The 21,715-nt window shown below is 42.8% G+C and overlaps 1 protein-coding gene across 2 annotated transcripts in view; it reads right to left on the bottom strand.

Moving 5' to 3' along the window:
- Positions 1–365: 365 nt before the first annotated feature.
- Arhgap32 (Rho GTPase activating protein 32) overlaps positions 366–21,715 on the bottom strand; it is a 154,424-nt gene continuing 133,074 nt past the window's right edge. For both annotated transcript variants that reach the window (XM_051156130.1, XM_051156129.1), the window contains 11 exons: positions 16,210–16,312; positions 15,388–15,532; positions 14,905–14,987; positions 14,023–14,130; positions 13,652–13,797; positions 12,158–12,353; positions 10,502–10,647; positions 8,288–8,359; positions 6,347–7,225; positions 4,693–5,675; positions 366–3,335 (listed from right to left, as the gene is read on the bottom strand). In XM_051156130.1, the coding sequence (XP_051012087.1) occupies positions 1,092–3,335; positions 4,693–5,675; positions 6,347–7,225; positions 8,288–8,359; positions 10,502–10,647; positions 12,158–12,353; positions 13,652–13,797; positions 14,023–14,130; positions 14,905–14,987; positions 15,388–15,532; positions 16,210–16,312 (5,105 nt within the window). In that variant the 3' untranslated portion in view covers positions 366–1,091. The remainder of the gene's footprint in view (positions 3,336–4,692; positions 5,676–6,346; positions 7,226–8,287; positions 8,360–10,501; positions 10,648–12,157; positions 12,354–13,651; positions 13,798–14,022; positions 14,131–14,904; positions 14,988–15,387; positions 15,533–16,209; positions 16,313–21,715) is intronic.

The following is a 21,715-nucleotide window of genomic DNA, read 5'->3' as shown; positions in this document are numbered from 1 at the left end:
CTCCCAGAATGCCAGCTGGTGAGATGGGACTGTGTTCTCAGGGACAACGAACAATGTACAGTTTTAACAGGTAATTTGTAGGGATTTTACAAATTCCCAGGGCATCTCCATTCTAGGTTAGAAACAGAGGAAATTGTGTTTATCCAGTCAAACCATGCTAGTCTTTTCTTAATGAATATCTTGGATTTAGAACCAACAGGGTGACTATTTTACTAGTACTAGCTAGAACTTACTGACACTTCTTGTGGGATGTGCAGAAGAGCAGCACACCGAAGCACTAGTGAGGTTTTCTGTTATTAACAGAGTTGACTGACAATAAGAACTTCATTTTGTTTCAAAGAAAGCTCCTTAATTTTAGCTTTAAAATGCAGGCCCTTGGGCTTCTGTAACGGTAGGAACGTGACAAGAAGTACAGACAATGAAGAATATGGCTCACGTTGGACTTGCTACTTCACAGTGATATGCTGCTAAATGTTTAAAATCCTAATTCCTTTTCCTTTTAAAGATCATGCTGCTAGCAGTCTAAATGGCATAGGTGAAGGATCAGGGAGTTTTCCTCCTCTCGTTTAGAATGCTACAACTCCTTCATGGACAAGGATAGTGAAAGCAGAGCAGAGTGGACAGAGTGCACCTGGGCAAGCTGCATGGCCCTCTACAGGGAGTGGGAACACAGCAGGAAATACAGAAGCCCACCAGGAAATAGAAGCATATTGCTCTGAACTAGGTAGCAAGCACTGAGAAGAAAGGTCAAAGTTAAATTCATTGAGTTAAAGGCAGTCCTCAGGGTCTCACGGATCAGCCCTGTACAGTAAGTAGGGTCTGTGGTGAGAATTTCTTTACTAGGCTTTCAGCACAGCACTTTACAATCACCCAGGTCTCTTTAAAGACAAAACAACACAGCCTATAGATGGAGGAGGCGGTAATGATTGGGAGGGGAAAGGTGGTATTTACTTTTATTATGCTTCTTTCATGTGGTCAGGGGTTTTGTAGCATTTTTTTTCCTTAAATCTTTTTGGTTATTGAAAAAAAAAAAAAAAATAGAACAGTCCACTGTCCAGCAGAGGCTGCTTCAACTCTATTGCTCCCAGGGCTCATTCTGCATGGATCTGTGTGTCAGGATGTGGCAAGGACAACTCTGTGGGCAGGAAGGCCCCCTGACCCAGTGCTGTGGCGTATGTCCTGCTCTGTGGATGGACAAAGCCGGAGGGCACGTAGGCCCCCATGCCTCCCCCTCCAAAGCCTCCCCGCTGGTGCTGGGGCAGAGAGTGGTAATCCTCCAGGTTGTCATACTGGGACACAACAGTCATGTTGCTCTGGCGCTTGCTGTGCGTCTGATACTGATAGAGCATGCCAGGGTCCCTCTCCAGGTTCTGAGTGTGATGGAGTTTTAGGCTGTGACTCCTCTCTGGTTTGGGAGGTGGAACCATAGACTGAGTGAAGTGCTCTTCCTCCTTGTAGCAGTCTCTGGAGTGTTTCTCAGGGGCAGGTGGCTGCCTGGCTCGAGGCCGGTCCAGATCTTTGGAGAGCCTCACCTCCTTGTGGTTCAGTCTTAGAGGCTCCTGCCCTGACGTGACATATTTCCCAGAGTTATGGTAGCTGACTGGCTCAGAAGTATCTGGCATCCCTTTAGACCCATAATCTAACTGGCCAGCTCCCTGGGGATAAGGTAGTCCATTTTTTGATTCACATACTTGCCTATGGCTTGCTTCCTGATGCGCCCTGTGGTCTGGGAGGCTACAACCCATGTCATGAAGCTTTCTGTTCCTAAGGCTGCTTTGCTTCTGTGGTAGCGATGGCTTTTCTACCTGTGTGCTGCCATACCCTCCATGATGGTGGGCTCTGTCAAATTCGGGCTCTGGGTGCTTTCTGTAGAAATGGTCATCCCCCTCAGGACTGACTGCCTTGGCTGGGTGCCGCCCCTCTTTCCCCTCTGCCACAGAGAGAAGTCCAGTTTTCCCAGGATCTGATTTACTACGCAGATGGATGACATAGATCCCTCCCAAGTCATCTTGCACTGCTGGTGTCATGTTGTCATACTGTGACATGATAGGCCCTTTCACCTTTTGCCGTGCTCGACTCTCTCTCCGGATGGACTGCATGCGGTATTTTTCCATGTCCTCAAAGTCCCATGAGGTGTAGGTGTGCTTTACATCAGCAGTGGGGGGCATGTTGACTACATTATGGTCATTACCAGAGAAGTAGCCAGTCATGTTGGCCCGTGGGCGCAGAGGCAAACCAGCATAGTTGTACAAGTTCTTTCCCTGTAGCCTTGGATTATAGAAAGCAAAATCACGATTGGACAGGCGGTGGAGAGGCCGCAGCTGGACTGTGCCATAGGCATCGACATCACACACGGCCCCGTCAGGACTGTAATAGGTGCCCGAGGAGCTGGAGTAAGGGCTGTAACGATAGTGGACCCGTCCATTCTCAAAGTAAGGCTGGAGCTGAGTGACATGATAATCTGAGCGGGCCTGGGAGGACTGATATGGCTTATACTGGTAGACGGGTCTTGGGCAGTAGGCTGGTTCATCATCTGGTGGAACTTCTGTCCGTGAAATGGGAACAGAGCGGATCATGGAAGGTGGGGGCGCATGGAGGGACTGTACCCTCCGGATGGTGGGGTAAGGTAGAATGTCTTCAGGGCAACAAGCATTTCTAACTGAGGAGCCCAGAGAGACATACTCAACTCGGCTGCACGGCTTGGGGTGGTGTCCAGACATGTTTCTTCCCGGTGCCACATAGGTGTTATAACGAGGACCCATGGAGGCTGGTGGCTCTGATCTGGCACCATATACTTGGTGTGGCTCCAACTTATTGTGGTGCGGAGGTACACTCTGGGGACGGAACTGGCAGTTTGGAGTCATATTGAAATGCAAACAGTTTTCTGGACCAAAGGGTTCAGCAGTGACATCAGGCCTGGGAAAGGAGGAATAGGCTGTCTTCTGAGAAGCATGCTTAGGCTGTGAGACAGGGAGTGGCAAAGGCAACACGTCATCCACTGAGGCTGATGAAGGGACAAAGGAATGGTAATTTGAGCTGCTGTTGGCATCTGCTGTGTTGGAGTGCATGGCAGCAGCCATCTTGCTTTCCACTGTCCTTGTTGGGGGAACTGGGGCAGCAAAGCCGCAGGAATGGCCAGGAAAAGACTCAGCTCGCAGATGGAGTGGTGGGGCCCTGGTGCCTTCCCGTACCTTCTCAGGCAGTCCTGGTTGGAGTGAAGAAACAGCCATAGGACACTGGGCAGCTGCACTGCCATCATTGACAAAGATGGGTGCGGGATCACTCAGGGCTCGAGGCTCAGGTGGCCTCTCTGGAGTTGGAGCTACTCCCTGGACCTGCTGAAAGACAGCGATGTTTAGAGCCTGCTATTTAACACACACACACACACAGACACACAGACAGACAGACAGACACACAGACACACACAGACACAGAGACACACACACACACACACAGACAGACAGACAGACAGACACACACACACACACACACACACACACACACACACACACACACACACACACACACACACACACACACCATGGAGCCAAATGCTAACACATTTATAATTTGCAAACCCAGGCTATTTGGGTAGTAGCTTGAACTTTCTCAAGCTCTGGAGTCACACTGAATCTAACCCCAGGGCCTGAAAAAGAGTATCTGTGTATGGTACGTTATTACCTGTGGAGAAAGGTGCAGTTTCTGCTAATCCATGTTAGGCTTTACATGTGAGGAAAGGTTGCCCACAGTAGTGTCTTAATGTGCAAATCCAAACACAGGATTATACAAACAACAATGCTGGGCTTACAAATAAACATCCTGCCTATTGGTGTAAGCTTTGTCTCAACATCAAGATTTTATTTACTGAAAACAGCTGACTTTACCAGCTGGAGGCAGTTTCAGAGTCACTCAGTTCCACATAGTGAGCAGTTTTAAACCTCCAAATACAGGGAAGAGTCATAGAGTGCCTTGTCTGTGGTGGCAGCAAGTCGGAGCGTACTGCTGCTGCATTCTGCCCATGCTGTTGTGGGTCCACGGACTAAATACACTGTCCTTGGCAAGTAGGTGCTACAAACAGCACCCTTCAGGAAGGACTAGAATTTTAACTTCTTTTGGCTTAAGGTTACAACAAAACCTGCAGCCCTTTTATTTTCTAAAAGGAGACATTAGAAAAACACATTGGCACTCTCTATCTTAACATTTCCTTACCAAAGCCAGTATTTAACTATGGAACATTGCTGGACACAGCTGAAAGAAAACATCAAAAATTCTAAGATATTATCACTCCTTATACTTCTGAAAAGCCTGTGAGAAGAACCTTAAACACCTGGAGAATGAAGTACTTTTAGTGTACAGATGTGAAGGGTTGTCACAGGGTGGTCACATGACTCACCCGCAGTCACAGTGATCAGTGATGGAGGTGGAAAGGAAAACAACCATGGTAGCCCTGATACCTGGGGCTCACTGTCTCACTCTGTCAGGGTCTCACTGTGAAGACACTTGGTGCTTCAGGAAGGAAGCACAGCAAGGACGGCTAAGCTGCAGTCACCAGGGGCTGCCAGGCGAAAGCAGAGCTCTCCAACTACAAACAGTGGCTACTTCGTGGAAACCTGCCGCTTGGAATGCATCTGACTGAAAAATGACATACCTTTGGAAAAATATATTACTTCACCGACTTCCTCTCCGTCTTACCTTGTGGGAACTATTTAATCCTACACTTGGTGCTTCTTGTACCTGCCCCACAATTGGTGCTTGCTCTGCCGGCCTCTGGGAAGGAGGTGGGGGGAGGGGACGATTAGTTCTGTGCGTGCGCTGAAGGGTGGCAGCCACAAAATCAGCAGTAGTGGTCTGCTCAGCCACGACCCTGCTGGCATCTCTGGTACTTGTTTCAGCTCTTGCTGGAGTTGCCATCACATAAGCCATGGTGGTTGTGCTGGTATTCTCTTCAGGGGACCCAGAAAGAGGGTGGACTTTGTCCCTAGGCAAAGTAGAGGGCATGGGAGGTTTGTCTGTATGTTCTGAGGAATGGTGGGGTTTATCCATACTGGTACCAAGATAAGAGAGGGGCTGATCTCCACTGGAGAAAGGAAGTGGAGACTGGTCCTGCTCCACGAAGGAGACAGTGGACATGCTGGTCTTCCCAGCCTGGTCTTCAGGGAAACTTCCATGATCATCAGACTTCTCTGAGTCTGTTAAGGGAGCTGTAGTGCTTCTAGCCTTTTCTGGGTCCCCAGATAAATGGTTCCGATGTAGCGAATTCCCTATTAAGTCTATTTGGTGGAGTTGCTCCCCAGAGTCAGTTGTGTTGGAGTGGGTGGGTTCTCCCATAGCTGCTGTCTCTGGGAGAGGCTGGTGACAATTTCCGAGTCCATTGATCTGCGGGTGGAACTGCTCTGCTGGCCGGTCCGTTTGGAAACAGATCTTATCTAGAGTCACACTAGAGTAGGAACTAGGCAGTTTCTCTTCAGATGTAAGCACTGCCATGTCTCCAAAACTAGTACACCCAGCCTGGGAAGTCCCTGGTCTCTTCAGTGTCTGAGTTGAGGCTTGCTGTGCAGACTCAGCTAATGCTAGTGCCAACATTCGGGCGACATTTTTCGGAGGCGGTGGTGGTGGGATAAGAGAGACTGAACTGACAGGAACGGGATCCTGAGGGGGGTCATGGGTAACTGCTCCTATTGGGAAATTGGGAAAAAAAATTAGAATCAAAAGGTAGCTTATGTTACCCTACATGGAAAGCCAAACACTCCCCATGTGATCACTAAAAACAGGTGCCTTCCATATTTCAAAATGGCAATCCATGATCTTCTATCCCACATGCAAATGCTGTTGAAAACACATCTGGCTCAAAAGGAAAACTAATATAGTGGCTAAAGATTGCAAACTCCTCTTGAACTGCTACACACTGGGGTGGAGGGGAAGAAGGCCCCCACTGGACTTAGAAAAGGCCACTTAGAGTGCAAGCTCCCAGTGCTTAGACTGTGATAACAGCTCTACACTAACGGAGTAGGCTGGCTCTCTAACATATAAGGCTACAATATGGTATGCATTAGAAGAGAAAACAGAATCAAGAGCTACACAGTTGTGCAAAAATTAGTCATGTGTTCTGACTGTCCAAAGAGGTAAGGGGTCTTTTGTGAAGTTCTGAAGCAGGACCAAGGGCCCTTTGGGGAGTTTTGTTTGACTTGTTTTAGTTTAGGGCTTTGAGCCCTCAGCACCATTCAGAAAAGCATTCTTTGATTCTAGCCTAGCTGTGGAGAAGGCTCTCTCTCAAAAGGCACAGATGGCACACAGGATGGAAGACCCCTCTTAACGTAGAGAAGGAATGGAGGAGAACAAACGGTACCTGTCTGACTCTGTCCAGAAGGCACAGCCTTGCTCTGACTGCTCGAGACAGGCCGCTCCTCTTTCCCTGGCAACTCTACGTCTTCAGCTGCCCCCTGCGCCAGGGGCTGTCCTTCAGGCTCACAGCCTTCCTGTGCCTCTCTCTCACTTGTTTTCATTTTTACTATCTGGGTGGGGGATCTATTTATGACATCTCTTTCTTCCACACTTTTGTCCCAAGATGGAGGTGATACATTCTGACCTACAGTGTTGGAGACAGTACCAATGACTTCTGACACCCGAGGTGGAAGAGTCACTGAAATGGGCTCAGATATGTTCATGGAAGGAGATTTGCTTAGTTTCCGTCCAATCTTCGGAGAGAAAGCATAAACAACCTTTTCTGTAAATGAAGATGGCTTAGAAGACTTGTCCTCAGTTGGGCTCAAGTCCAGGGTGAAGAACGGACTCAGTTTCTCCTGGACTGGAGACACGGGTTCAGAACTTGCAGTACTGCCTGGAGTCTGTGACTGGCTACCACCTGCTTCTACATCCTTCTTACTGGTACTCGGCTTCTCCCTGGTATACCCTAAGGAGTCCAGAAAGGAAGCACCGCTCTCCAGACACTCTGACTCAGCTTTCGGAGGACTACATTGAAATGACATTGGATCAAAATCCAGACTGGCCACTCCTATGTCTGGTGGACTCAAGTCAACATCCTCAGCCGAATGAGGAGACACAAGAGCTGGAATGTGGAGCAGCCCCACTTCCTCTTCACTCTCATTGTCGTGGGGCAGATTATCATAGGAATTGCAGCGGTTCCCCAGCATGTCCCCATTGAAAGAGGCAGAGAGAGCATCACTGCTGGATCTGGGTCTTCTAGGTCGGAACAACTTGGAATCTCCTGGTAAAAATGGATAACAATGTCAAAACATGAACATCACAGGACACACAACACCAATGACTAGTCACCCATCTAGACAGTAGTCACACTGCATAGGGCAAGAAAAATGCAACTTTTAATTTTTTTCCATGAACTGGCAATTGGTGTACAAATATCAGTCACACTTGTGGTAATAGAACTTCCCATTAAAAACACTAATGAACAGGCACATGTGCCAAAGCAGGGAAGAGTGCACTGGTCCGTGACCTGGATGAAAAAAGGCAAGGGGTTCTTAGACTGTACTACACACTCAACACTGACTCCTGGTGTGACTTTGGGCATGCTTTTCATCATTTTCTTCATTTTTAAATTTATCACTCGCCTCATATATGACTTGTAAGGTAGAAGTCATCACTTAAAATAGCACTTTGGGTACTAAACAGTAATAAAAGGTTGTTTATTATGGGAAAATATTCTTATGGTTCCCAAAACAAAAAGAAACAATGTTCCTTCATAATTAGAAAATATTAACATGCATTTAGTAAAGCGCTCCATTCACACACTTAAAATACTTCCACTTTTTAAAAAAATTAAAACAGGCTTTCCACTTCTCAAGTAAGCCCAAGCATAGCTTAGCACAACATTTGCTTTCATAAAATTTGATTCTCAGTTTCAACTTATGCTGTAGCCACACCTCCCTACAGTATCTGCCAAATGCTGGTCCCCTTAGGAAGCCGACTCATCTTAAGTTGTCAGCTCCAATTGCTAACGGCCTTTGATCGATGAAGACCACCCACCAATAATTAACAAATAAGTCTCAAAGCTGCTCCCATTTCCAAATCTAAAGAAAATAGTGATACTCACTTTTAAGCACTGAAAAATATGTTTGCTTTCAAACATTTCAGCCATTTTATGTCAAAATGCCAAAAAATACCACACCATAGTAAAATAATTGAACCGTACTTAATAAATACCAATACTACTGGAGGTGATATTTCATAGTCTTCTTACTAAGCACATATTCAAAACACTGCTGTGTGCACCTTCTTTTATGCAATCCATCATGGAACATTTTAGTCTTACCATCAACTGCATGGAGAGAAGTAAGAGACTCTTCACTTTTAGCCGAGCGGAGGGTTCCTTCTGCCCTGCCACCTAGATAATAAAAACCAAATAGTATAAAACCTGTGATTGTTATGGACTACGCAGTTAAAGGGCTTGGTGTTTTTCCTAACAATGTTTGTATTTCCAAGTGTGACTAGGTATGCATCTTTACAGTTGTATTTAGTTTACCATCCTATTATGTGAAGTGCTGCATTATTTTGTTTCCCATGTTAACAAAACAAAACAAACAAACAAACAAAAAATCTTGTTCCCAAAGCCTATGAATGTGAGCACAGAAGTGAACCAAAATATTTTTTTTTTTCTTGATCATGTCCTGAAGATCAACTTGGTAGCCTTTAAAATTATTCACGTGCACATGTGCCTGTGAGTGTATTCCACATGTGTGCCAGTGCTCTAGAAGGCTAGAAGAGGGTGATGTTTGAGTTACAGGTGATAGAAACCGAATTTAGTCTTTAGAAAAGCTTTCAACCACTGGGCCATTCCTCCAGCCCCTCTGATGACATTTTCCAGTGGTCCCTATCCTTAACAACGATACCCTTGTAAAAGCACAAGTCAAAGAGACACAGAGAAGAAGGCCCTATGAAGATGCAGGCAGAGGATGGGGTGATGCTACCTAAATGCAAGAGATGCCAGGAGCTGTAAGGGGACAGATGAGGCAGGAGGGAATCTGCACTGAGAACTTAAAGTGACCACAGTGGGGCTGACACCTGCCAGACTCTGAGTTACCAAACATTTTTGGGTTCCCAGTCTCAATCTGTAATAATTTATAAAGGCAGCCCCAGGAAACTCAAGTTATTTCAATTGAATACATTAATCTTACCTGCGAACTCCTACATATTTCTGACTTGCTGGTAGCCAGCACTCCAAACTGCAGATACTTTAAGCTGTCTCTTATGCTCTCTGCAACCTTCTAAACCATCTCTTCCTGGTTTTGCCCCTTGACAACAATTTTTCTTAGAGTCCTTTAAAAATCTCTTTTCTCTAACCTGCTCCTCTTCCCACCCTGCTCTCATCGCCTGAAACAGGGCTCTTAGTCTCCTTAAAGATCAGGTGACCTGCACCTCCTTCAACTCCCAAGGTGAAAGTTCTCTCTCTTGGGGCTGGAGGGTTTGCCCAGTGGTTAGACACACTGCTGATCCTCAGGGGACCTGGGTTTGACTCCCAGCACCCACTGGGCAGGCAGCTCACAACTACCTGTAACTTCAGTTCCAAGGAATCCAATGCTTTCTTCTGACCCCTATGGGCACCAAGCACATGCAGTGCATACACACACATGCAGGCCAAGATATCCACACATAACATAATATTACTTAAAAACAGCATTCTTGACCACCACCCCACTCCCATAAGAACGGGCAATGCCAGCCAAAGATGCCAGACGTAGAGTTCTACTTCAGCTGTATGTGCATACCGGAAGTCACTTTCTTACACAGATGACTCTCCAATTAGACGCTGAGGGCAGGGCACTACCTTAAGTTTCTTTCTGCATAGCCTGCTATCAAAATCTCTAATGTGGGTAATTCATGATTGCAAACTGAATGATGTAAATAAGCCTAACATTACTTCTCAGAGAAAAATGCTATTTTTTTCTAGGTTAAGGAGATGTTTTTACCAGAACATGGGATTTAAAAAATGATTTTAAAGAGTAATTTATTCAACACTAATAGACCTATGTGATTTAACACAAAACCCCATCAGCGAGTCACTCAAGAGAGAATGCTATGGTTAGAACAGCTATAACCTTGGAAAGCATGCTAAAACACAGATTTTAAATCTGTAAAACTAAAGATCAAAACCAGTAAATAACATATAGTATTTTCTTATTACCAGCAATATAGAAGGTTTGTTACAATACAGAAGGAGTGTTACAAAGGCACTGTTAATTTTTAACGTGTGTGTGTGTGTGTGTGTGTGTGTGTGTGTAAAATCTATTCAGTTTTCTTAAGAAACTCGGTTCTTCTGCATGTAGTCTGTATTATCTTATGAGTTCGTGATAATCAGACATGGAGACAATCCACCTGTGCCACACAACTATGCAGGCTTTACAGTGAGCAGTGTCATGATGGCATGAGGAGGGCACACGCAGAGAAGGCGGCCCGAGGACAGCAGGGAATGCCAGAAGCCCCAGGCAGTGCGCACAGGCAGCAGCGCAGGGAGGCAGAGGGCGCTCACCTTTCAGAGCTATGGCTTTCATCTCCGAAGGCTCACTCTCATTACGCTGCAACTTTCGCTTAGAGACAGAAGATGACTTCCCCAAATTGAAGAAGGAACGCCAGCTGCCGACAGGAGATTTTTTCATCTTATTCTGAGGCCTCTTTCTACGAAATAGAAAACAGTTTATGAATATTAAGATAACAGAGGCTCTATGCTTTCCTACAGAACAAATGAACAAATGGTAGAAAAACAAAACCGCCTGGGGAGGCACAAGGGGAACAGCAGACAAGCCTTCTCCCTTGCATGTGGTACACTGCACAGTGCGGTTCTACAGGACACGGAAGCTAATGTGTAACATCAGCAATAGTTCCACAAAAGTCACTCGTACCTCACAATCTGAAAAAAAAAAAGTAAGACGACACTGATGTTAAGGCTCCACAAACGAGACAATATAAAGAAACCAGGTGAGGGGAGAGACCGAGCACAGGAGGAGGGCGGGAATGTAGCATAGGCTGACCGGCAGTAAGTGCGCCACCTACCTTATTAGTGAGAATGTCTTTTCAAAGTAGACAACCACAAAAGAAGCTGATTAGATGAAGACCTAAGAAGTTCAACTAATTTCCTTAATACTGTGAAATTGTGTGAGGAAATGAGGATGTGGTGAAACCCAAGCCGGGCTACATTCTAATGTCTACTTTTTGAATCACTACTCAGTAAAGACATTTTTGGGTAAATATGAAAGCAAGGTTCTCAAGATCAACTCAGAAATGACAAAGAAAGACTAAGTGTCAACTTCTGGCTTTTTAGTCCCAGAAAGAAAAGGAAGGTAGAAGAATACATAAAAATGAACGAGAATAAATTCTGAGGTTTTATTAGCATTACCTCATCTAGAGAAACAAGATCCTTACATTCATGAGCACAGTGAAGGGCAGCAGAGCACCCAAAGTAACTTGCACATACACTCATCTTCCTTTAACCCTCTAAGGGACTCGCAGCCTGTTATTAGCGTTTCCTTAGAGAAGCAGCAAGGGCATCAGCTCAGAGAGACACCGAGAGGGCACACTGCAACCCTCTCACTACTGCTCAAGTTCCTGAAATCAAATGACAACCAAAAACTGTCGAACAAAACAAAAAGCCTCATGCACGTTTTCAGCTTTGTGTTGCATCAAGCTCAGACTCTCTGGGCTGCACGACATTTGCAATCATCAGACTGCACAGGAGGCTCCACCTTCAGTTGCTGCCCAGGTGGGTCTGGGCTGAGGTGGGAGGGTTTACAAGTCTCAGTCTCCAGCAACTCTGATGCTAGTCAGGAACCAGGGTCAGAAGCCACTGCCTGTTCACTCTTTCTGAATAAGCTGTTTTAGCACAACTTATTTCTAAATTCCTAAAAAACATTTCTCAGAGAGTAAAGCCAACTCCACACAGCAAATGTGTATTATTTTTATTAGCAATTTTCTTGTAAAACTAACTTCTTTTTAAAAATTATTACATTGTTATAAAGTTTTGCAAGAATAATTTTCATTGGTCCTTACAAAGGGTTAACTATCTATATTCAATTAACTTTTTCTAGAACTGCACCAGACTTTAATATAATAATAAAATAGCAAAATTAAAGCAAACTATCATGTACAGCTATGAAGCTATAGTTTAAAACAATTCTTAAGAGTACGTTACCTTTCAAGTGGGAACTCAATTATGGTATGAAACTTCCCTTGAAGTGCAGCAGGGCCTTCTCCTACTTCGATGTACTTATTTTCAGTCACAATGGGAGAAGTGACCTGAGCCTGTGTTCTTGCCTGGGCTTCCTCCAACGTAAGCAGCTTGGTAGATGGAGAAGAGACCAGCAGGGACTTGGGCCTGGATAGAGAAGCTTCGGAGGGAAAAGGAATGGCATCAGTGTTATACATGTGTATCAGTCTGTCTGCCCACCTTCACTCTCTATGTAGTCACAATATTTCAACTTTTCTTCAAGGGTTTTCACTAACAAATATCACAGTGCTTTATACTTAATGAGAGACAGAAGGTGACATTCTAGAGTACAGTGAAATTCTATAATAATCTATTTTCTCTTCTTAAAAGGTACAAGGTAAAGGAGATCAACTCAGTCATTTTTTGCTTTAGAAGGATTTTTTTTATTTTCTGCTCTGTCTCACACCTTTTATATACTAATAATGGGGGGGGGTGTAACATATTTTTTCTTAATTTTAAAAATCCTTTTAATTATTTTTTATGTATGGGTGTTTTGCCTTTGTACTCTACCTGCATGCAGTACCCATGGAAGCCTCAAGGGGGTGTTAGCTCTCCTTGAACTAGAGTTGCAGATGTTGTGAGCCACCATATGGGTGCTGTGTTGGCGTAATGTTCTTGTGGACTGTGTACAGTTTACCCTTGTTCACTCAAATGTTGATTTCTCTACCCACTATCTGGATCAATACAGACATTATTCTAGTATCTTCTGTTTCAAGTTTGTGTAAACATGTCACCATTTGTTCTGTATTGCTAAAAACAAAAACAAAACAAAAAAAAACCCCACAAACTAGCCAATTCTGAACAATAACAGATAATAGGGTGGGGTATGCCGACCCAGTAAGGTGAGGAGGAAGAGAAGGAAGGAGAGGATGGAGCCATGAGGAGAAGACTGGGAAACATCAGGAGAATGAACCAGGCCTAGGAAATAATTTCAAAGCAAATATAAAGTGGGAAATCCGAATGGAAGGAAATATACTAGCATGGAGGTTTAGGATGGAGTAATTATTGCCCAGCATTGTGCTATAAGCTAATTAAATAGATCCTGGTCTCTCTGTGTGGTTATTTGGCTATAAATCTGGTTATGGAGTAACTGTTGATTTTACTAAAATAATAATAAAATATTAAATATTAATAATCTTTCAACAGTGTTGGAAATAGAACTTGGGCACTGTGAAAGTGGAGCCCAGTACTCTCAACTACTGAACCATCTTTCCAGCTCTAAAGCAAGGTATCTTTACTGTGTAATGAACTTACATCGTAACAGTCTGATGTGTAGTACTGACTATATAGAGACACTGTCAATTTGTTGGGTTTGTAACAGACTTGGTCAGAGATTATTATATGAAATAATAATTGCAAAGTTTTCCACTCATTTAGGAACCTGTTCCTGGTAATAAGAAAAAGCCGTGTGAGCCATACCTGCCCCTTCCTGCATGACAGCACTGATCTTGCCACTGAAGAGCACATCTACATGATTGAGGATGAACTCAACAACCACAGACTGAATTCTCACTTCCATGAAAGCTGCAGTTCCACTGAAGCAGGCCGACTCTATCTGCTTTGATCTGTGGGGTCAATAACAGTTCCTTCAGAGCTGTGAAGGGAGGTCTCCAAAGGCACAATTCTTCAGCACAGACATTACAGAGACACCGGTGGGAGGAGTCATACTTTTAGAGCCATTTAGCTAATGCATAGCTGGCTGCCTTCGAGGGATGTTAATACATAATGCAAGCTTTTTTTAAACCCAAGAAAATACATTCTTTAAAGTTCATAAATAAAATACAAATTACCTCAGCAGGTTTGGTGCCCAGACAATGGCAAGGTTTTTTGCATGCATATTTGTGATGGAGCAATAGTCTGCTAGAAGAGACAGGTGTCTCATCAGGAACTCCAGTGTTCTGAAAAATGAAATACAGCATGCTAACTGAAACAGACACTACAGCATGTGGAGCTCACTGGCTTGTTAGTTTCTAAAAGCAAAATAGAAACATGCATGCGTGCATGTGCACGTGCACACACACACACACACATGCACACACACGTACACACACACACACATTGACTAAGTTTAAGTATCATTTAACATGAACTTTCTACAAAACTAAGTTTCTAGACCAAGATATTTTGCTATCCTACTTTCAGCAGAAACAAAAAAGGGCCTAAACATTTAAAAGCATAGAAGCAATGCATGAACAAACCGAAAGGTGGCCTGAGCAATTCCAGCAGCACCAGAACAGGACCTGGGCAGCTGATATGCTTTTACAGTGAAAAATCCACTTAGCTGTAATATCTTTCTTCACCTTATTTATTTAAACAATTCTGTGCACACTCAGATTAAATAACTGAGCAGAATATTTATACAAATAAAATAATTGACTTAAACTTAACTTAAACTAGATATACAAACACACAGGAAGACAGACAGGCACAGACAACCACACGCACACACACCACACATCCCACATACACACATTACCTATTAGCCATCTACAACATTTATGGATCCCTAACTGCACAGAGATTAAAACCAATAAAATATTGTGACCAAAAGACAGCACTATAGATTCTATTACTAGAAAGAATAATTTACATGTGAGCCACAAAGATCCATCTGTACCTAATATAAATTCTGCTTCTGGCTGCTAGTATCCATTTGCCAAGTCCTGACTTACCTGTAGTGTGGTGGGGGGAGCTGCTGGATGACATCATGGATTTTTATCAACCGCTCTTCATCTGTTGCTGCTGAAACAGCATCCTGTAACAGACACAACGCAACAGACTAGTGAGCTGCGCTAGTGCAAATGAAAGATCCTGACTTGCAATCTCACTCTGCGGCTGACCACAAGGCAAAGTGGTAACAAAACATCAAGAAGGCACACTGCTTCCACACACCGTGGTGCTCAGTTGCAGATGTCAAAATACATAATGGTATTTAATGGCATGCGTGCTAAGTTAGTGGCCCTAAGCCAGAATAAAAAGAGCAACAATTTGAAAACTTCAAAGACCCAGGTCACTTGACTACTGTTGTTTGTTCAGGGAGTCCTTTCTAGCTCAAAAGTAATTCTCACATGAGACTAAACCAAAACACATTCTGAATAAAAACACAGCAAAACTCCATGGGACCCTTGAGAGGATCCACCCCACCCAGTACTTACAGAGAATTTCTCATATAGCTGATAGGTGAGCAGAGGGTTTGGGAGTTCTCGGAAGTACAGCTTACAGAGGGAGCCCACAGAATGGATGTCTTGGACGTAAGGTTCTTTCGTCAGGTCGGGGACGTGCTCAGAATCAAATTCATGACTAACCCAGACAGAAGACAAGGACTGACTTAGTGAAGAGAAGAAAATACACAGAGAGCAGAAGCCCAAAATGTTCACCTCTACTTCAGAGTTGCAGTTTCCTTCAAATTATTACATGTAACAAGCCAGGATTTGGACTTCAATAGTAACAACAGGTTATCTTTTGGCAGATATCCATGTGAAACTAAAAACACAACTTTAATATTAAAATACAGAAACCTCTAGCCCCAAAGGTTTATACCTTTACATCAGTGACTTTCTCTTTTCTTCATATCATTATATTTCATATATTACTTTTGGATTTTGACACACTTGCCAAGGCACAAGCATGCAGGTCAGAAAACAATTTGGGAATGCACTCTTCTTTCCATGTAGGCTCCAGGTTGGAACTCAGACCACAGGGCTTGGCAGTGCTTTTATCTGCTGAGCCATCTCACTGGCCTCCTTCCAACATTTCAAAGAGAAAAAATACTACTGATGTACTGAGGAGGTTAGCGAGCATGGTGTTGGGACACTACAGATGAGACATCATTTAGTTGGAGAATAACATGGATTTTCTTTCCTAGTTTATCTCAACCATGTTACTGATAATCATGGTTATCAAAGCTACTGATTTTGAAATAATTTTAATTTGGTAAGTTAAATAAGAATAAAAATGAAAATGCCATAGAGTTTTACCGAAGTCTCTGGATGTTGGAGGCAACGCCCGAGAGACGATATATCCCGTCCACAATGCCATACCTCTCGATGAATGCTGTGCAGCTTTGAAGAACCTGGGGCACTAAGGAGAGTGTTAAAGATAAGGTTATTGCTGCTATTTAGTGCGGCCAAAGTGACGCCCAAAACATCCTAGTTTTCATAAGCAAAATAAAATTTATAAACCAAAGAGCAAATAACTAGTCTGTTACCAAAAAAGAAGATGACCTGTTTATTAAATCTCATATCTAAGCCTGGCAACTTCTGGCCTGGCCCTGTTTAATCACACTTCCCACAGTTCTCAACTGCAGACTCATTTAGATCAAACGTTTAACCCCCATACTACTACAGACTAAAATAAACAAACAGCAGTCACTCAAACGTCATCCACAGCAGATTTTACAAAGTTAAGTGCTTGTCCCAACAGCAACAATTACTTACAAGTGCTGTAACACTTCACTCCTGAACAAGCTTCTTTTACCTCTCAGCCAATGCAAAGGGATAGCTATTTTAGGCATGTGGGCTAGGACAAAAGTTTGAGACTATGTGATAAACTTCTGTAACCATTTAAAATTTGACAATATCTGGGGTTAGCATCCTGCATTTTATAATGTGGATTAACCAGCACAAGACTTCTTTATTGGTCATTTGGTAGTATCAATTAAAATGCCTGATGTGCAGTGCTTGGAGGGACACTGTCTACCTGGTCTGTTATAAGGGAGAAATACCAAGTGCTAAACGAGGAAGGTTAGATGTGTTAGTAAGACAAGCTGAACTACTGAATTTCAGTTACAATGCATTACTATGTCATTTCTTTATTGTAATGATATCTCGCTTTTCCTGCCTTTGGCTGGAGTCATGAAATCCATCTTTCAAATCCTATCAGATACCACATTTTACAGATAAAAGCCAAAAGTCTCTGTGCTTAAAATAAAAAGGCAGTGGCAAATAGCACTGAGCACTTTGTACCAGCACTTTGTGTATCAAGGACTAGTCCTTACACAGTAGACATTTCAAAACTAGCTTTCTTTCCTCCCTCCCCCGCCTTCCTTGCTTCCTCCCTTCTTGTGGTCTCCCACATGTGCATGTACAAACACACCAAGAGATTCATGTGGAAGCCGGAGGACAACTTAAGAGAACTGGTTCTTTCTTTCCATCATGTGGATTCTAGGGATCAATCTCAGGTATCAGGCTTTACAGCAAGAGCCTTTCCCTGATAAGCCCATCTTACCAAACCTATGATGCACACTCATTTAATTCTCAAATATGGACAAAGTATTAGCATTACCCTCATTTTTTAGTGGAAAAACAACATCTTCAGACATCAAGTTCATGTATAGGCAAGGAGGAAGAATGATGGAAATTAGATTCTAACGCAAGTAGTGTAAAGGCAGAGTCAATATTTTAAATTATTGCAATATATAACATCATCTTATGCCAAATGCATAAGGTTCTTTAAAATTTACACTTACTACCTTACATTCTGTTTTACAATTCTAGAGCAACTGAAATCCCACTCTTTAATACAACAGCCATTTTACAACTCCTCTCTGTAACCTGTTTCACCATATAGAGTTGTTCTAGCAGGTTCAGCTGTCACTTGTAAGCTTCACTGAATACCCACAAGGCAGCTGCAGCACTCTGTCTATATGGTCACAAGATGGAATCATGTCCAAGTGCTTCTTGATTGTATACCATTCCCCCTTCATGACTGTAAATTCTTCAAGGTGAAAAATGGAAAAAAGCTTCCTCCAACTTGGGCATTCAGCAGTCACAAATACTGTCTTGATATAGGTACAAAATCAGCAAGTCATCAGTTTGCAGGTGTGCTGAGAGCCAGTTACTTAATAGGGGAGGGGAGCTGTATTCATTTTCGGCTTTGTACATCTACCTCTAAAGCATTCAGGAATCTTAGTTGGGAGGGCAGTCTTATGTAATGGAGGAAAAAAAAAAGATACAGAGAACTGTTAGGAGATTTTTGTGGGTTTCTTAGGAATAAATCTGGTATGCTAAATATGAAGTCATTTTTTAAGAGCTTAGGTCCTATTCCCAATACTGTTTTATCAATAGTCTCAGTGCCTTCAGTGTTTATTCAGTAAACTAGGAGTGAAATACAATTCAGGGTTACACAAGGCTGAAGAAATGGCTCAGCAGTTAAGAGCACTGGCTACTGTTCCAGAGGACCTAGGTTTAATTTCCAGGATCCAACATGGCAGCTCACCTGTTCCAAGGGATGGCACAGCTTAATACAGACATACATACAGGCAAAACACCACTGCACATAAAATAAAAAAGTTAGGGTTACAAATCTGTCACCTGCTCTAGACATATTTATAGATGAATGGAATAATGAATGTGAATTTTTTTTTAGGAAAACAGAGTGAGTGTGTATGTGTGTGCGTGTGCATACACATGCACATTCCTGTTGTTTGGCTAGTTGTTTGGTGACTAACTCATCAACAAGCTATGGGGAGTCTCCTGTCACTACCTTCCATCTCCCTGCAGCAGCATGTGAGTTCCAGGTGTTCATGCTGGCTCGTCTGGCTTTTATGTGGGTTCTGGATCCTCACTGAACCATTTCCCCAGTGTCTAGCTCTTTGTGAAAGAAGCTTTTCATGGACCTGAGGATACAACTCAGGGGTTAAAGTGCTTACCACACACGCATAAGGATCTGAGCGTCATCCTCAGGAACTACACAGAACTTGTGTGCAGTGGTCCACATTTATGGTCCTAACACTGGGGGGAAGGGAGGAGAGGGACCCTGGGCCTTAATAGCTGGCCACTCTAGATTAATCAGTGAGGTCCAGTTTCAGTGAGAGGGTGCATCAAAAACTAAAGTGAAGACAAATGAGAAATAATCCAACACTGACCTCTAGCCTCAGCATGCATATGCATGCAATGCACACGCACTCGCGCATGCACTTCTCATTAGGCAAGCTAGGTCACCTGTGTACACAGGATTGGCCTTGGAAGAAATCATGTCAAGCAGAGGATCTTATTTCTTTATTATTATGCTCTTTCCAGGCATACATTATTTTGTTTTCATAAAAATAAGTGACCAAAAAGTATCGGTAACACTCACTAGAATATTATTTCACATGATAGTTAATATATGTTCATGTTCTCCCAAACCAGCCAACTGCACACTATAGCATAAAAACTTCAACGTGACCCCTCTATAGTAAGATCTCTTCAAGAACTACCCACAAGTAATTCTAAGTACAATTCTAAGTACAATTTTAGGGTTTTTGTATGATCTTACAAGAGAATAAGGAAATATTTATATGAGAAATGATGATCCTTAAGTCTAAAATTAATGCTAAAAGCAGGATAAACAGTGCAATGAATACTGGTCCTGGGTTTTACACAACACTTTGTTTTCATGTCTGTTCTCTCTATTCATTCATTCTCCCACTGACCCTGTGGGCACCAGGCAGGCACTGGAGACAAAGATGAAAAAGACAGTTGAACTTCAGGGACATGGCTTCTAGGCACTGTCTCAACAGTACAACAGGACGTGCACTTAGGACAAGCAGTGTGGTTCTCGGTTAGGAAAATATAGCGACTTAAAGGATTAAATTAGGAGTAATTTCATCGGTTTTTTTTTTCTAGTACCCTCAAGTCATAGAATTCTCATATATGTACAATGGTTTAAAATAAGGGCTTTTGGTAAAGGAGACAAGTAACTCAAACACAGTAATGTTTGGAGCCAATAGTCTCTTCCCTTTAGATTTTAAAATACTTTTCAAGTAAGTAAGTGTGCGTGTGTGTGTGCGCGCACGTGCGTGAGCGCGTGCATGCGTGTCTGTCTCTCTGTGTGTTTTCCTTTCCTTTTCTTCTTTTTCACTGGGCCTTAAGTAGCCAAGGCTGGCCTTCAATTCATTTTGCAGCAAAGGATGACTTTAAATTTCTGATCTCCTTGCCTTTGTCACCCAAGGTATGGTACTACAAGGATGCAACACCATGCTGATTTGCAAAGTACTAGGGATGAAACCTAGGGCAATGTACCTACTTGGCTAGCACTCGACCAACTGAGGTACACCTCCAGTGCTAATGCTTCTGTTCTATATCAAACATGATTTTATCTATTTCTTACAAAGCCCTCAGTATTTTATTAGCAATTTCAAAATTTTAAGGAAACCGTATTTTAAATATATACAAGAAATAAAATAAGCCTTCATGAAAAACAACAAAATCTTAAATATATGAAAACTCCATTCTACCTGACGAGATTTTATAATCAGAGAATTTATGAATACTGTAGTAAAACCTTTTAAATGTTATGTTGGCAGCTGTCTTCTGCTAACTAGGGAGGGTAGGACAGAGGGAGGGAGGGAAGGAAAGCCCAACCTTCTAGGATTCACCTGAAAGCTGCTGAAGTGATGCTGGCAGCTCAGGCATGTTCTCATTAACGACTGCAGTAAGCAAGGCTATACACTGCTAAAAGACATAAAAACAACAAACAAACAAACAAAACTACAACCCAACTCTACAGTTAAGGATGTCTGAATATATGACAAAATCAGTACAATGGTTGCACAGAAAATATTGTTGGCAGGTTTTTAAAGCACCAGTTCTATAAATATCTTGTAATCTTTAGTGAATTCACATTTTGATAAACTGTGAGAACTTAAGCTCTGTAAAATTATCCCAAGTAAACCCTGGCACCAGAGACAAGAAAATAAAGAATCAACAGAAAACTGGCTTGTCAGGCTCCTACGTGATTTCGTGCAACGCTCTGTAAGAGAAACAGGTCAGGTTGTCATTCACTGCAACAGGGAGGTGCGGAAAAGCGAAAAGGGTAACAGGATTATCTCTGTAAATCTGATCACGCACTAGGAATACAGTTCAGAAAATGAGTCGCACAGCAAAACATCACTATGATATGAGTCTTTCACTCAGAAAAAACAAGTGCCACAAATGTACATATTTCAGGTAAAGGCCCTAAAGTCACACTTTGTTTAATGGCAGGGATGTTTGCTCAGATCCCCTTAGGGGATCTATCTGAACGTGTATCCACACACACCTAATGATGTGGCCACTTTACATCTAGGTAATGGTCTTTCCCACTGCTCCAAGGGCACAAACCTGATCAGCACTGTCACTGTTCTGAACACCGTCGTTAATCATAGCTCAATGGGTAAATATTTGTACCTGTAAACATATCTAAATATAGCAACTGTAGAGAAAAGTACAGTATAAAATAAAAAGCACAGCACACCTGTTCAGTGCACTTACTATGAACTGGCAGCTATGCTGGATGAGAGAGGGCCTGGGTCCAGGACAGTGCTGCTGTGCACCTCTGTGTCTAGAAAACTGCTGCACAAAACTCATAAAAATATTTTCTTTAATAAATTAATCTTAAATAATATAAAGTTTCATTTTATGAGGGTTTTTTAAAATTTTGACTCTTATAATCACAGCTAAAACCACAATATACTATAAATTATCTTCCTTACTCTCCAAGGTTTTTCCCATTTTTCTAATT

This window comes from Acomys russatus, chromosome 14 (genome assembly GCF_903995435.1).
Source record: "Acomys russatus chromosome 14, mAcoRus1.1, whole genome shotgun sequence".
NCBI classification, from domain to species: domain Eukaryota; kingdom Metazoa; phylum Chordata; class Mammalia; order Rodentia; family Muridae; genus Acomys; species Acomys russatus.
The sequence above is the reverse complement of the archived record's forward strand: the minus strand, read 5'-3'. Positions and strand labels throughout refer to the sequence as shown.